General features: G+C 36.5%; 1 protein-coding gene across 2 annotated transcripts in view; it reads right to left on the reverse strand.

Annotated features, from left to right (window-relative positions):
- Positions 1 to 15904, reverse strand: part of LUZP2 (leucine zipper protein 2) — a 298803-nt gene that overhangs the window by 134803 nt on the left and 148096 nt on the right. Inside the window, exons 2-4 of one of the 2 annotated variants that reach the window (XM_006753962.2) lie at positions 9957 to 10074; positions 6706 to 6776; positions 2072 to 2153 (exon numbers count right to left, since the gene is read on the reverse strand). In XM_006753962.2, coding sequence (XP_006754025.1) covers positions 2072 to 2153; positions 6706 to 6776; positions 9957 to 10074 — 271 coding nt within the window. The remainder of the gene's footprint in view (positions 1 to 2071; positions 2154 to 6705; positions 6777 to 9956; positions 10075 to 15904) is intronic. The other variant, XM_006753963.2, reaches the window with a different exon arrangement.

Genomic DNA, 15904 nt, shown 5'->3' on the forward strand with positions numbered 1-15904 from the left:
AGGAGTGAGTCTAAAATGAATATGTTTGATATTTTGTCTTGGTGTTTATTTTCTGAATACATTATCGTAAGTTATCATCATGTAAAATATTTGAAGAGTATTATTAATGATTATTGTATTCCTTTTTATTTAACCCTAGTTGTTGTGTGTGTGTGTTATGAAGATAGATTACTGTAAAAATGTTTGCCTTTAATAGCAGATTTATAAAACTGTATCCATTTATCTTTCCTTCTCCTAGTGGAATACATAAAGAGGCAATTATAACACAAATGATATGGTAATAACAGGTATGCATATGTTATTGTAATAACTTATAGGAAGGTCCTTCCTGCAAGGGCACTAAGTTTATAGAAGTCAAGAAGGGAAGCCAAGAGATGAGTTCTTTGCTCTGTGGAGTGTTTCAGAAATTCATTAAGTTGTCCAATATTAGGTTAAAGAGATGGCATTTATCTGTGTAAGAAAGGGAGACGAGTCTATTTCCTAGTTCTGATATTGACTTCCCTGGAGTATAGATAGATAAAAGTCTAGACTGTTCTTATCATAGATGATGTAAAGTTTCTATCAGCCTCTGTCCCAGAATATCACAGTGGATTATTCTCTTAAGGGGACTACTACCACATAATAAGAGGCTCTCACAGGAGAAATAAGTGTCCCGACTTTAAAGCTATCTGAAATTTACTCTCCTCTGTTCTTCATTCTCCACTCGCTTATCTCCTTTTATATATTCTGGCAAAGATCAAAGACCACGATAGTAACTTCTCATTTACACATTGGGCCAGCTCCAGTAAAACTTCCTTTGAAGTTCCTTTGGAATTTTTGTCTCTACTGTGAACTGTGATTATAGTAACGCCTACATTTTCTGACTTTGTCATTAGATGGTGGAATGGTGTATGCATTTGTTAACTTTAAGAGAGGAATGAGGAGTACCTTTGGGGATTACTTCACTTTGCCTAGTCATTCTAAGATTTTTATTTCTAATTGAAGGTTTACACATCATGTGCTAAATTTTCTTTTTTACATTTCAATTTTATAAAAGATACAATGAAAAAGGAGAATTCTGTGCTGAAATATATTCTGATCTCTTTCCCCCATCTACCCCCCCTCGCTCTTTGTCTTTCCATATACACACAGACACACACACCCTCACACACATCAATGTATCAATATTCTATATCTATCTATCTCTATCTCTATCTCTATCTCTATCTCTATCTATCATCTATCTATATCTATATCTTTATATATATATATACTAGGACCCCAGCAGGAGATTTGAAATTGCGTGGCACCGCCCACCCTCGAGTCACCGGTTAGCCCTGCCTCCCTCTCCGGCCCTTGAAGCAGCTGCGGCCACTTCTGATCAGGCCTTCCGCCAGCACAAGCGCACAGAGGCCCCTGCCGCCCCGCCCCCAACGCTGTGCGTGCAACCTCCTCCTGTCCAATGACCTGTTATGGCGTCCTGGTTAATTAGCATATTTCTCTAATATATATATATAATCTTTATTTGTATGTGTGAGCACTTCTATTCTGCTCTGCCATCATTTGCAACAAGGCAGTGAAGAAGTCCTGATTAAATGTGATAGGTCAAGACAGAAATGGGATTGAAATGAGGACCACCTAGTAAGCTGGGTGTTAAAGGGAGAGATGATATGCTGATGCTGAAAGTTTGTTCTTTATGTATCATCTGATGTCTAGAGAAGCAAACATTAGGATACATTGCATAGCAGAGAAGAACCAACATATGTTTGTCCTATGCGTGGGCAGAACAGATAACAGCGAACCCATTAGTAAGATACAATCCTGTATCTAGGAAAGTCAATAGTCACTATTAGATAGGTTGTCTTCAGGGAGCTGAAGTTTTTCATCCCTAAATGAGGGTTGAAAACCTGAAGTCCCCTAAGGATCACATACAATAAAAATATGTTTTTGAATTGTTGTGATATTGGTGACTGAACTTTCTTTATTGTATATTCATTTTTATTTTTACATGTATATTTGTTCCTAGTGATTTTTTAAAAAGTAACAATTTCCCAGCCCCACATCTAAGGACCCAAAAGAGAAGCACACTTACAGTAGCCTGTTGTTTTTCGGCTTTCTCAGATGTCTCTTTAAGTTGATTTTGCAGGGCCTCCTGGAGAGACTTCATTTGTTCTCTAGTTTAGTAGGAAACAGAGCAAAAGAGAGGCTTAATACAATTCTGTTATTTCCTGAATGGTTGCTGGCTACATATATATAGGAGAAAATAACCAGAATTGAATAGACACAGGTAAGCATACAGGGTGTATCTTAGAATTCTGGTAATTAAAGGTATTCTCTCCCAGGCAACTATTAAAAGCAAGCTGTATTTCAAGGAAATTGCCTTGCTATTGTGTCTTATGAGAATCCTATTGTGTACATCATCTGAGAGCTGCATAATGTGTTAAATTAAATCAACATAATAATTAGTGTTGAAAAGCTAATTTTAGTGATAGCATACCAAGATGTGAACATGCTAGTTAGGAAGAAGTTACCATAGACTGCTAATAAGATTAAAGTTATTGTTCCCTTTTGATGTTCCTAATTGATTAATTCTAAAGCATTGTGCTTTAGACATCCTTTATAAAGCCTGAGACTTTTTACAAAGCAGAGCAAGGAAACATTTCTAACTTGAGCACTGCCTTATTCATTGGGGATAATAATAGAAATACTTGTCTGAAAAAAAAATATATATATATAATTATTTATCAAACTCACAAATACATATGAGCCATGTCCACTGGCTAAAAATATGTGTTTCCATAAATATGCATACTTTTCAAGGGTTTAAAATGTAATCATATATGACAAATTGTGTTATCTTTTTTAAGTTCAGGTAAGTGCCAAAAGACGACATCCAGAACCCTGGTGTGTAATCACAATATAGACAAGAGGGGAAAGGTGAGTACCCTCTCAGAGTCATTTTTTAATCTAAAAAATGGGCATAATAATAGAACTACTTCATAGTTTTGTAGTGAGATTTAGATGACATGAGGCAAGCAAAATGCTTAGCATAATGCCTGGAAATATAATCACTTAATAAATTTGAGATTATTGTCATAGCCACGAGCACCAATCTGGTTCCTTAAGTTCATTCTTTGACCAGCACATCCTGCACAACCATGACCTGTTCTTTCACTCAATGGGATTTAATGATCCCCCCGGATTTCTTTCTTTTTTAAATGTATTGATGAGAGAGAGAGAGAGAGAGAGAGAGAGAGAGAGAGAGAGAGAGAGAAAGGGAGAAACATAGATTTGTTGTTCCTCTTAGTTATGCATTGACTGGTTGCTTCTTGAATGTGCCCTGACCGAGAATCAATCCTGAAACCTTGCGGTATAGGGATGACACTCTAACCAACTAAGCTACCTGGCCAGGGCCCAGATTTCTTACTCTACAAACTCTTTGGTCCCAATGTCAATTTCAGAAATATCAATGAGAGTCTGTATGATTTTTGGAACCAATTTGGACTTTGTCAAATCAAAATACAATCAAAACAAGTTATAAAATAATTACAGTCACTGGTTCTCAGGTGATGTATGCCTGCTTGGGTGAAGCTCATAACATGCTTTTGGCTTAGAGTGGATTTTAAGTCTCAGCTTCCTACTTCCTCAAACAGGTTTCATTTTCTGAGAATTGTCTCATATATAGACACTTAAATTTTGGGCTTCCATTATCATTTGTGATATTTTTCACAAAGAGCATTTGTGACAATATAATGTGATTGTAAATATCTCCATATATTGTAGATTCACAATATACTAGGAATTCATAAGCCTTAGAAGCTTTGCATCAAATTATGATATGTTAGAGATAGAAAACTGATGATGCATAGAGAAGGGGTGGAATTGTGATCTGGAGCCTATGTGCACAAGCTCTAGAGAGTTATTATACTACCTCTACACAGGGAGGGCAGGGAGAGGAGAATGAATCTGCATCCTACCCTTAGCACCTAAATCTTCAATAAGCACTGAATACAAATACAATCAAACAATTATATTCCCAACTGATAACCCATTATAACAAAATGTTATAGCAATTATCCTTTTAACATTATTTTTTAATTTTAAAATGGTGGATTTTAATTTTTTTCTACTTTTTAAATGCTATATATTTTAATTATGAAATCTTATATATTTTTTAAAAATGAACACAGGTATAGACTAAAAAATTCTCACATACTTAGATCCATAGGCAATGTAGGGAGAAAGACAAAAATAAACTGTGAAAGCCATTAACAAAATCTGGAGGAGTTAGAGGATTCTGCACATGTTCATGGCAAGGAAAGCTATCAGACAATGTTAAAGTGGGTCTTTTGAATCTTCTGAGTCTCTCTATCTTCTCTCTGCCTCAAAGACTTGCTAATTTATACTCCTATGAAAAATGATTTCTGACTTGCTCAGCTGTTTCATACATTTTCCATCACAAATAGAAACATAAACACACACACACACACGAACACACACAATCACTCTACAAGAAGGCATTTTTTTTTCTCAAGTGATTACCTGTTTGTATTATAAAAACCTCACAGATGGAGAATTTGTCACTACCCCAGATATTCTCTTCATTTATAGAGAATGCTATATAGTAAAATCTTTTAGAACACAGAGTCCAAAACTACGTTCTAAGAATTTTCCAACCACCAGATAGAATAAAAGGTTTTACATTACCTTTTTCTACAGTCTTTCAGAATCTTTAGGGTACTACCCACTCCCCAGAGTCTCTATTGTGTGGCTACACATACTCACTTTTCATATATTATCGCTTAAATATCTCTCCATCACTCTGAAGACTCTTGGTCTATTCTGACTAGTTATTTTTTTAAAGTGCTATTTATAATTCTCCAACACTAATTCAATGAGCCACAAATAGCTGTATAATATTAAGTATAGGTGCTTTAAGAGATGGCTAAGTTAAAACCAATAAAATAATTTAAAATAATATACTTTTGGAAATATGTTCAGACAAATATTTTACAAGTTCTTTTTAATAATGGATTTAAAAAGAATTTCATGTTCAATAACTAATAATTTTATTTTAATAATAAAAGTAGTCAATATATGACAATAGCTTTGATATTTTTAACATGTCATCAACTCAATCCAAATATATTCTAATGAGAGGTTTCTTAGTCAAGAGGCAAGAAGAGTGGGGAAGAGAGAAGATGGTGAGCAGGGACTACACAGTGTAGTGACTGTAAAATTTTTAAAGGCTTTTGGCTTTGTGATCTATGAACTAAAGTGAAACGGTATGGCTATTGGGTAAAATCACAACAGAACAAATTCTAATCAACAACTCTCAGCAATTCATTTAAGCACTTTGAGGAACAATGTCCTATCTGTTAAATGAGCATAATAATAGCTCCTTTAAAAGGTATTTGGGAGGGTGAAACTAGAAAATACATATACAGCATCCAGCAGAATCAAGTAAATGTATAATAAATGCTAGCTTGTTTCTACCTTAAAATACCTTTTGCTTTAAAAAGCAATATCACATCATATAGCTTTGATATTGCATAGAAATCTATCTCATTATACGTGTCCTTCTAGAATAAATACACTTTTACTACATTGCATTAATTCTACTTATCCTGTATAATAAAAGGGTAATATGCAAATTGACCTTAATAGCAGAATGGCCAGAACAACTACTCCACCAGTCACTATGAGGTACACTGACCACCTCTTGGTCCCTTACCCTGGCTGGTAGGCTCTGATTGTCCAATGTTGAATGGGGAACTGGGGGTGGGTGGTGGGGAATGCGGGTTGCACCAGGCCAAGTCCCCTGCCCCACCAGTTGCTCTAAACACAGAGGGCAACCAGTGGCAGGGGTGGGGCCGGTGAGCAGGCAGGACAGCCAACCTCTAGGTCCCTTCCCCCGGTGGTCAGGCTCCCATCACCCAATGGCAAACAGGGAACCAGGGGTGGGTGGCAGAGGTGGGGCAGGTGAGGGAGGACTGGCTGCAGGCAGCTGGGGAGGATGACCTCATCGCAAGCCAGGCCTAGGGACCATACCAGCACATGAATTTCATGCACTGGGCCTCTAGTGTGGCTAATAAGATTACCCCATTCCTCACCACCCCCACTATTATCACCAGAATTGAGTTTGGATCTGATTAAAAATTGACTCACCACCTGGCCAGTGTGGCTCAGTTGGGGAACCTGCACCTATGAATTAGGAGGTCATGGTTCAATTCCTGGCCAAGGTACATTCCAGGGTTGTGGGTTTGATCCCCAGTGGGGGACATGCAGAAGGTCGCCTATTGATGATTCTCTGTCATCATTGATGTACCTATCTCTTTCTCCCTCTCATTTCATCTCTGAAATAAATAAATAAAATTGACCCACCAAGGTCAGTGTTATTGGATCTGTCTATTGATTGGCATACTTATCAGTGTCCATCATCTAAGGCAATCCTGGAGAATACTGCAGATCCTTAAACACTAGAGTTGTCATCTACAAGCAGCACTGTATCACCATCACCAGGGAAAGTCTTAGAAATGTAGACTCTCAAATCCCACCCTAGATTTACTGCATGAGAATCTGCACTTTAATAAGATTTTCATACCTTCAAGTGTAAGAAGATAAATTAGCACATTTGCAATGAACTGACTTTTGTGAAGTTTCTGAATAGAGTTCAACACTGTGGAAAAGAGGAACTGAAAAACTAAAAGAAAAGCACAATCTTACCTTTGTTTCTGACCTATTTCCAGAAGCTTCTGAACATCAGTTTTGGCAGATTTCTCTTCATTTTTCAAAGACTAATAAGAAAAGGAGAAAAAGGAAGTCTTATTCAAGTGATAAATCAATCGGGGCTCACTTTACTTTTGCCTCCACGGTACAAGGAGTGACTGCACTTACGCCCAGGAGCAAGAATGTGCAAATGATGCCTCATGGTTCTAAGGGTGCCCACAGGGACATATGACACCAAGCAGTGCACGTATTGCACAGTGGGCGAAGGGGATGAGCCAAGTCTGAATCTTTAGAGGTTCAGTAGAGGAAACGTGCTTTCCAAATATCTAGGTCACTGAATAAGTGAATATAAAATACAATATATTTTCTTCACTTTGTTTGAAGTTTTACTGTGTCCTCCTCAGCTATGTTAAGCCAACTCTGGTATCTATAATAATAAAAGCATAATATATTAATTAGACAGGACATCCTTCCATACGACCTTCTGGACAAAGCCAGGGCTGCAAGGGAAGCCCAGGTCTTGGGTGCCTGCTGGCGGCCGGAGGGAGCCTGGGTCCTGGTTCTAGAGGGAAGCCAGTGCTGGCAGCTGTGGGAAGGAAAGCCCACTCTTTCACAAATTTCGTGCACTGGGCCTCTAGTAGCTTCTAGAAATAAAAGGGGGTATAAAAGGGCTCCCTGAATAAGAAAAGTTATAATACAATTTAAGATCAAAGCAGCTAAAAAACATTCTCCTGTTTGGATTTATCTATTTATTATTTATGAATAATTTAATAGAATACAAAGAAGAAATGGAACCATGTTAAATTATAACTGGTCTGTACAGATAGGGTATTAAGAAAAAGAAATACCACATCAGTCATTAGTGTTTATTTACTCTGGCAAATTCAGCATTTACAGACCATGAATTAAAACAGAAAAGCTCACTGAGCTTTCTTATTAGAAAGTCTGCCGAAAGTCTGCCCAAGTAAGTTTTCCCTAAGAACTTTCCATATATATATTCTTAGGGAAAATATATATATATATATATTTCAGAGAAAAAAGGAGAGGGAGAGAGAAATGCAAACATCAACAATGACAGGGAATCATTGATTGGTTGCCTCCAGCATGGCCCCTACTGAGGATGGAGCCTGCAATCCCAGCATGTGCCCTTGATCGGAATCAAACCTGGCACCCTTCAGTGCACAGGCCGATGCTCTATCCACTGAGAAAAACCGGCTAGGGTGTACTTCCTTATTAATACTTAGTAAATTATGTAATAGGGTAATCTATTTTCTTTATATTCAAAGTTGAAATTGAGAGGAATAATATTGTTTGTCAGAAGAGAAGCTGTAACAGGTAGGGAATTGACAATACCAAGAATGCCAAACACTTCGTTTACTCAGTATTTACTTAACAAATATCCATATTCAATTATGCAAAACGTGTACAGAGGCGTAGTGTCTGCCTTCACAAATTTTCAATGTAATGCTAAAAATAGACAATTTTCATATAGTAAGATAAACATTCTGCGAGGGATGTGGTGGGCTGAACCTCACATGAGAAACTTCTTCCCTAAAATGACAGTTTTTCTTAGGAAGCAGCCAATAAAAGAAAGTACTTTTATTTAGGAAGAGTAGCTTCCCATGAAAATACCAAGAAAATAGGACAAGGAATTATAGTCTGGGGAAAAGTCACCAGTCCTGTGGCCTACACATGTCTTGCTACCCTTTTACAAATATAAACCCATGAAATGATACATTTTTATCAAGCCATTTTCTAGATATTAATTAGATGTTTTGACTTAGGCTACTGATACATAGAGATTGAGTGTTTGGGGAATACTGTAAACCTTGACCACTCCTAGGCATTTCACCATATGCTCGAAATAGTCTCAAAGTGCCAGGCATTTCAGGCCTCGAGGAGGTGCAGGTGTCTTGTCTATTCTTTGTAACATAGAACTAGTGAATTTGTACCTAATGCTAAGGTGAAACTCTGGTATCAGATTCCTATGAAAATCAATTTACCGCCCTTTTCATTCCAGTCGGTGCTGCCCTACGGCTCTGTGAAATGTCCATCCCGGCACTGTTACCCTGATACCTGTCTGTGCACCCTCCTGGAACCTGGGTGTTTATGTATTGTTTGTTTTGGTTTTCTTTTTTGTTCTCAAGATATAACAACTTCTGGAACAAGAGCTTGGGCATGAGTCCAAACACTAGCTCTGCCACCTGACTTTTTCTGTGCTTGTGAGAGCTTATTAACCATTCTCTAACTTGGTTTTTTCACCTTCAAAATGAAACTACAAATAAATAGAGCATAGTTGTCATATGAAAATTAAATAAAAATTGTAGATGGAGGTACCTGACACAAGAGCTTGACCATGTTCCATAAGCTGTGGTGGTTATTAGCACCATCATCATCATCATCATTGTCATCATCCTTGGGGGAATAGAAAGCTAAAGACAATGCTGACTCCATGTGGTTCTGAAACATGGTTCAGTGAAATAAATAACACACAGGCTGTGGAGCCACATTGCTTGCATTTAATGTCTGCCTTCGCTTGTGACATTAAAAAGATAAATGATCTTCTCAAAGCATAATTCCATATGTGCAGCAGGAAAAATCACATTAACAGTATCTGCCTCATAAATATATTAGGAAAATTAAATTCCATAAAATAGCCAAAGCTTTAACTATATATCATATGTTCAAGAAATATAATGTTTAAGCTAAATATTAAATATCATATATTTTAGAAATTTTTTCTTATCATGTAGATTTCTTTATTGAGATTTCCTGGGTGTTAATATATTTTTATAGATGGCACTCTCCTTTCTAAGGCTTTTACCCATTTTAGTAAGAGATTTATTAAAGAATCTTCAGAATTAATCTTTGTGGAATTTAAAATTCTTTTCCAGGGAACATGCCTACATTTGTTGAACTCTTGATCATAATTACTTTTCATCATTTCAAAATATTAAAAAACACAGGGATGGGTCAAATTGACCTTAGAAGCAATGAGAAATTGATGGCTTTGCCAAACACACAATTTCATCATTCCTAAATTTGCAAACCACAGATTCACAGATTGCATTTTAGTTGATGTTTCCTTTCAAAGCTCATATAATAATAAAAATCAATTTCATGGTCAAGCCCATAAACATATTCAAAACTGGTTTAAAAGAATGAAGGAATCTTTACATGCTAATCTGTTGAGACAAACCAAGAGACTCCTCATCCTTTGCTGCTGGGGAAATTAGTTTTCATCTCACCAGAAGGTTGACTTTAATTCCATCAAGTTCTCTTGATGTCTTTGTCAGCTGACGGAGGATGGTGCTTCGCTCCTTAAAGACTTCTTTCAGTTGCTTTTGTAGCTCTTCATAGTCCTGTCTAACACAGAAAGAAAGGGTGTGAGAGCCCCCCAATGCTTCCACCTTAGTCATAACCACAAACCCTTGCATTTAAAGCAAAACCTAGAGTAACTGAAATCTTAATTACCAGGATGTTTTGTTCTTAGTCTTTCATCAAAAGGGCAAACTTTGAAAAACCAAACAGTGTTCAAAGAAGGATTTTATTTTGCATTGAGGACTATCTAAGCTACAGTGAGATTCCCGAATATACCGGACATCTTCTATATGCACAACATATTTTGTCAGGTTCCACTTGGGAAATAGATATTTTCTTGACACAAACACACTTTTTTTCAAAGATCCTTGAAGTTTTGCAGCACGAAATATGATTTTCGCCAATGTATCTCAAATATATAGACAGGTTCTGACATAGGGGTGGAGCAAACTTGGGAGTAGAGCCAGAACAGAATATAGGGGACTTGTTTCATCCCTGGTTTGTAGGGAAGGAAGCCCATTGAAAAGGCACTTTTTCCAAACATGTCTAAGAGTCTCTATTGCTACTGGGAAAACAAAATGTCTATGAAAATCAGTCTATAAATATAGTGGAATTTGAACAGGTTTGTTAACAATTACAGGATATATATATAAACTTTTTCTATTTTCTCTTGTGATCGTTGCAAGAAAATAAGGCACATATTATAAATATCATTTTGAAAAAAGTGAGTTAAGAGAAATTAAGTTACTACCCTAAAATTATATTATTCTATTTAAGGCATGAATGACTGAGGTGTGTGTGTATGTGTGTAGCAGGGGAATGTATACAAGGAAACAGATGATTACCAGTGCAGCATAGAACTGTAACTGATTGTAGAAGATTAAAATGATTAACTGGAGAACACAGGGGAGTTGGTATTCCAGGGGAAACTTCCTGGAGAAACTAATATAAAATACATAAGGTGCTCCTTCAAAGATAAGTAGAAATTAACTATATTAAGGGGGAAAGCATGTGTAAATAATATTGAAAATGAGCTTTCAGATTTAAAAATAAAGCATACGTGTCAGATGGTTTGGAGACCTAATTAGGCAGTGCGAGGTTTGCCTTTGAAATGGAATGTGAAAAGCATAAGCAAAATTATGCAAGATTCTTAAGGAATGGTTAGGCGTTTGTGCATTGTTTTGAAAACAAGGGGAAGTAATTGAAGTGTCTGATTTATGTTTTGGCAATATTCTCCTGGTTAAAAACTGGGGAGTGAACTGAAGAAAGGAAGTTACTCTGGCAATAATCCAGGGAAATGATTGAGGCTGCCTAAATTAGATTAGAAACACTGGAGGCAGGCAAGCTTGAATTGATTTCAGCAAAACATACAAAATTGAATCAATAATATATAATTTAAAAGTATCTGTCTGCGTGTATTATGGGGAAGAGTGGGAGGGCTTTTGTTATTAATGATGCTATGTTTCTGGCTTAGGCAACTATTGGACACAGTCCTTCAACGAGAGAGGTCATAGGAACAACAGTTTTTCAGCGAAAGTTGGGTTGACAAGTTTAAATATAAAACTTGGAGGAAAATGGCTCAAATTTCTCTTTAGCTTTTTAATCAGTACTGGTAAAATGCAATACTAACACTGACCTTACTCAGATTGTTATGTATTAAATGGACCAATTTATGTAAAGCTTTAAACCCATAATAGGTAATTAAATTAAAAATATCTCTATTATTTATAAATCCAATGAATGTATACTCTTTCTGAAGAATTATAAAGAAACTGGGTCTACCAATGGCCCTAGTGATGATAAATGTGTGTCATCTTCAATAGGTTCTACTATAATTCCTTATTGTTTGCTTATTTTTAATTTTTATTTTATTTTATTGATTTTAGAGAGAGAGGAATGGTGAGGGATAGAGAGATAGAAACATCAATGATAAGAGAAAATATTATTGGCTGCTTCTTCTACAACCCTTACTGGGGATCAGACCCACAGCCCGGGTATATACCCTGACCAGGAATCTCACTGATGATCTCTTGCTTCATGGGTTGATGCTCAAACACTGAGCCACAGCAGCTAGGCTATTTTTTTCCCCCCTTGCAAATCATGAGATTTATTAGCTGTGAAATATTTCAGAGTTGTTGGTCAGTTGGCAAAAGCATGACTGTGGTTATAAGACACTGCTAGGTTATAAGACACACAAATGTGAGTGATTTCACCGTTTTTGCTGTTTTGTTTTAATGACTGTGCTTGACAACTATGGCTTGATTTATAGATTTTTGACATAAAATCCTTCTCAATAACACATTGTATGCGAACAAAACAAAATAAAAAACCCCAAAAATCCACAAATGACTTGCTTGTGTCAGGAACTTCCCAAATATCCATTTAAATAGACGTCAAAGTGTTTAACTTTTGCTTTTTATGTGATTTTATTGCTCAAAGCGAGAGGGAGCGAGAAGCATCAGTGAGAGAGAAACATCTATGGGCTGCCTCCTACACACCCCAAGCAGAGATTGAGCCCACAACCTGGGCATGTGCCCTGACCAGGAATTGAATTGGTGACCTCCTGGTGAATGAGACAATGCTCAATCCACTGACCCACACTGGCCAGGCACTTCTGCTCATTTTTAAAGTGTAGGTCTCCAGCACTCATCCCATTCTTCTTGTTTGAAGAAAATTGGAATACCCCACTGCTAAGAACTTTAATGCATCTCCCTGGTTTTGAGATTTTCACTAATGAACAGTAATCAGCCAGTAATCAGGTAGTTATTAATGCCCCAGGTTTCCTTTTATCTCACTAGCAAAGTCAAATAATAAGTAGTAAGGCTCATTTTCATCTAATTTTAATCATACAACTTTACTTCATGCCCCACTTTGTTTCCCCTGAATGTGGCAGAATTAACTTAAATGCCCGTAATAAATCACAATGTTAGATAACATGCATTGACAATGTATTACATTCAAGATAGTGTTATATATACTTACTTATCTAATCTTCAGAACAACTCTATGAGATAAGCACTAATATTAACCCCACATTTTACAGTTGAAGAAATTGGGTCACAAGGGTAGTAACTTCCAAGAACATATTTCTATTAAGGAAGAGGTATATCAGTCAATCTTCAGTTTTCAATGTCTTAACCATTATGCTGTGAGAACAGACTGAGTTGGTTAGGAGTTTATTGCAATTACACCACAGAACTTATTGTGTATTGCTAAGTTCTGAGAGGGGTATAGTGAATGTTTAATTTACTGTGCCTCTTTGCCTAATTTTCCATATATTTTTATGTTCTTCTCAATACATTCACCTGAGCTGGAAATAGTCTCACTCCTTTATTTAATATTTGTTAATGGCATGAGTGGAAAATGATACCTTCTATATAATATAATTTCTATCATTAGGAATATTGATTATATTTTCATAACTTCATCACTACTTATATTTTCCTTTATGAATTATCTATGTATTCCTTTTATCCTTTCATATTTTGAGTTAGTTATTATACTACTTTCCTGAGGTTTCTGTAACAAGGTAACTACAGAATGGATGGCTCACACAACATAAGCTTTTTTTGTCTCACAATTCTAGATGCTAGAAATCCAAAATCAAGTTTTGGGTAGAGTTGGTTCCTTTAGAGGCCTATGGAGGAATAGCTGATCCAGGTGTCTTTCCTTGGCTAGCAGATGTCTGTCTTCTCCTATGTCTCTTCACAGTGTCTTCTATGTGCACCTCTGTGCCTAATTTTCCACTTTTTATAAAGACACCAGTCTTGTTGGTTTAGAACCCACTCGAGCAACCTAATTTTAACCTGATGGTTTCTGTAAACACCCATCTCCAAATGATGTTACATCTTAGGTACCTAAGGTTAGGACTACAACCTAAGAATTTGGGGTGTGGGGGGGTATAATTCAACCCCTAACAGTAATTTAATGTATCGATGTCTAGAAACTCCTGCCCAGCATGGTTTTTAGTTCACTATCATTATATAGAAGATATTTTTCAAATCTCTAATTGATATTTAAATTTACCAGACCATGTCATCTAAATAAAACTTAGCAGCATGGCAAGTGGATTGAAAATAGTTTCTTTTCTTGTGAAAATAAAGATCAATACCCCTAAGTTAAACAACAATTACAGATATTCCACCAGGGAACAGTTTGCTACTATCAATAAAAATTTTTTTCATAGGAATCTTACCTATAGAAAACATCTTGACATTGAATAATTATAACCAGCAAACAAACTTATAAAGGAAGGAAAATATGCCAATAAAATAAGATAAAAACTCTAAAAAAAATTTACCAGACCACAATTTCTTTCAAATAGATAGGTAGGTAGGTAGATAGATGATAGATAGATAGATAGATAGATAGATGATAGATAGTCAGATAGAGATAAACATTTTCCTTTAAGGCATTTGGATTTTGCTTGCCCAGGTAGATCTTCTCTACCCCAATACTGTTCCTTAACAATTTCTGTATGTTTATGAACATATATTAGTTGTTTATTGCTGCCAAGCAACCAAATTAATTTTGGAATATATTTTATATACTTAGTAAGAGGTAGAAATATGACTTAGATAAGGTCAACCTGTTGTCCTAGCAGCACTAGGACAATCCTTTCCCAACTCATTTTGAAATGACACTTTTCTGATACGCCAAATTCATATTTACTGTAAGTTGTGGGCCTTCTATTCTGACTTGTTGATGCATTTGTCTGTTGCAGCACCATAGCATAGTTTAATTATTAAAACTGTATACTACATTTTGATATTTTCTAGATTTGCCCCCTATTGCTTTCATTTATAGTTTTATTGGACATTTTCTGTATTTATTTCTCCTCAGTAAACATGAGAATCAGCTTGTCCATTTCATAAAAACTCCTAGAGGGAAATTATCAATAGTTAAAAAGTCACCCCTCCCCCAAATATTGTGTAGTAAGGCAAAGAAACATTTTTCTCATATGCTTTGTATAAAACTCACAGATGACCCCCTAGTTTACCTGTGACAAAGTCAGACGTAGACCCTCCAAATTCCCCCCTTTGTCTCATAAATGATTAGCTGAACAGTTTGTTCGCACTTACCAATCTGAACAAACTTCATCTGACCAAGTTATTGTCAGGCTCCTCTCTTTCCCCAGACAATACATTATACCTAATCAGGTAGCCTCATGGGAGCTAAGCACGCATTGGAACATGGAACACCACATCACCTCTACCCAGCTGTAACAACTCCTTCTGAGAATCAGCTGATGGCAAAGAAAACATTTCCTGTCTACTTATTTGACCACAGCACCTGCTCACCCCACTGTTCCACACCCAGTTCTTTCTAATCCTGTGTTGCCTTTCTCTATTTTAAAAGAAATCCCTTTCTGCCTTCACTCTAAGATATGGAATGATTTAATGGTTAAAGCATTCTTTATGCAATATATTTTTGAATAAATGCAGTCCCTAAGTCGAGACTGCTTTTACTTAATAGCACATTGTGAGGTGCCTAATAAATGTAGGTTGGCTGAATAAATTGTCACTTCTAGCTTTGACTTAAATTCTTACATTAGTCTGGAGTGATTTTAATGACTCTCTTTGTCAATATATATAGAAACCATTACCTTCCCTCACTTCCTGCAGGAAATATCCTCCAATAGTGATATGGTTTCTTTGTTTTCTGAATTTTCGCATCATATAGTTGGTGTACTTGTTCATTTTATAATTAAATATTAGAGTTAGTGCTTTTAAAAACATGATTAACAGCTTTTATAGAATAACTAGGGGCCCAGTGCACGAAATTCATGCACTGGGTGCGGGGGAGGGGGAGTGTCCCTCAGCCCAGCCTGCCCCCTCTCACATTCTGGGACCCCTCAGGCATTTACCCCCATCAA

This window comes from Myotis davidii, unplaced genomic scaffold (genome assembly GCF_000327345.1).
Source record: "Myotis davidii unplaced genomic scaffold, ASM32734v1 scaffold330, whole genome shotgun sequence".
Taxonomy (NCBI): domain Eukaryota; kingdom Metazoa; phylum Chordata; class Mammalia; order Chiroptera; family Vespertilionidae; genus Myotis; species Myotis davidii.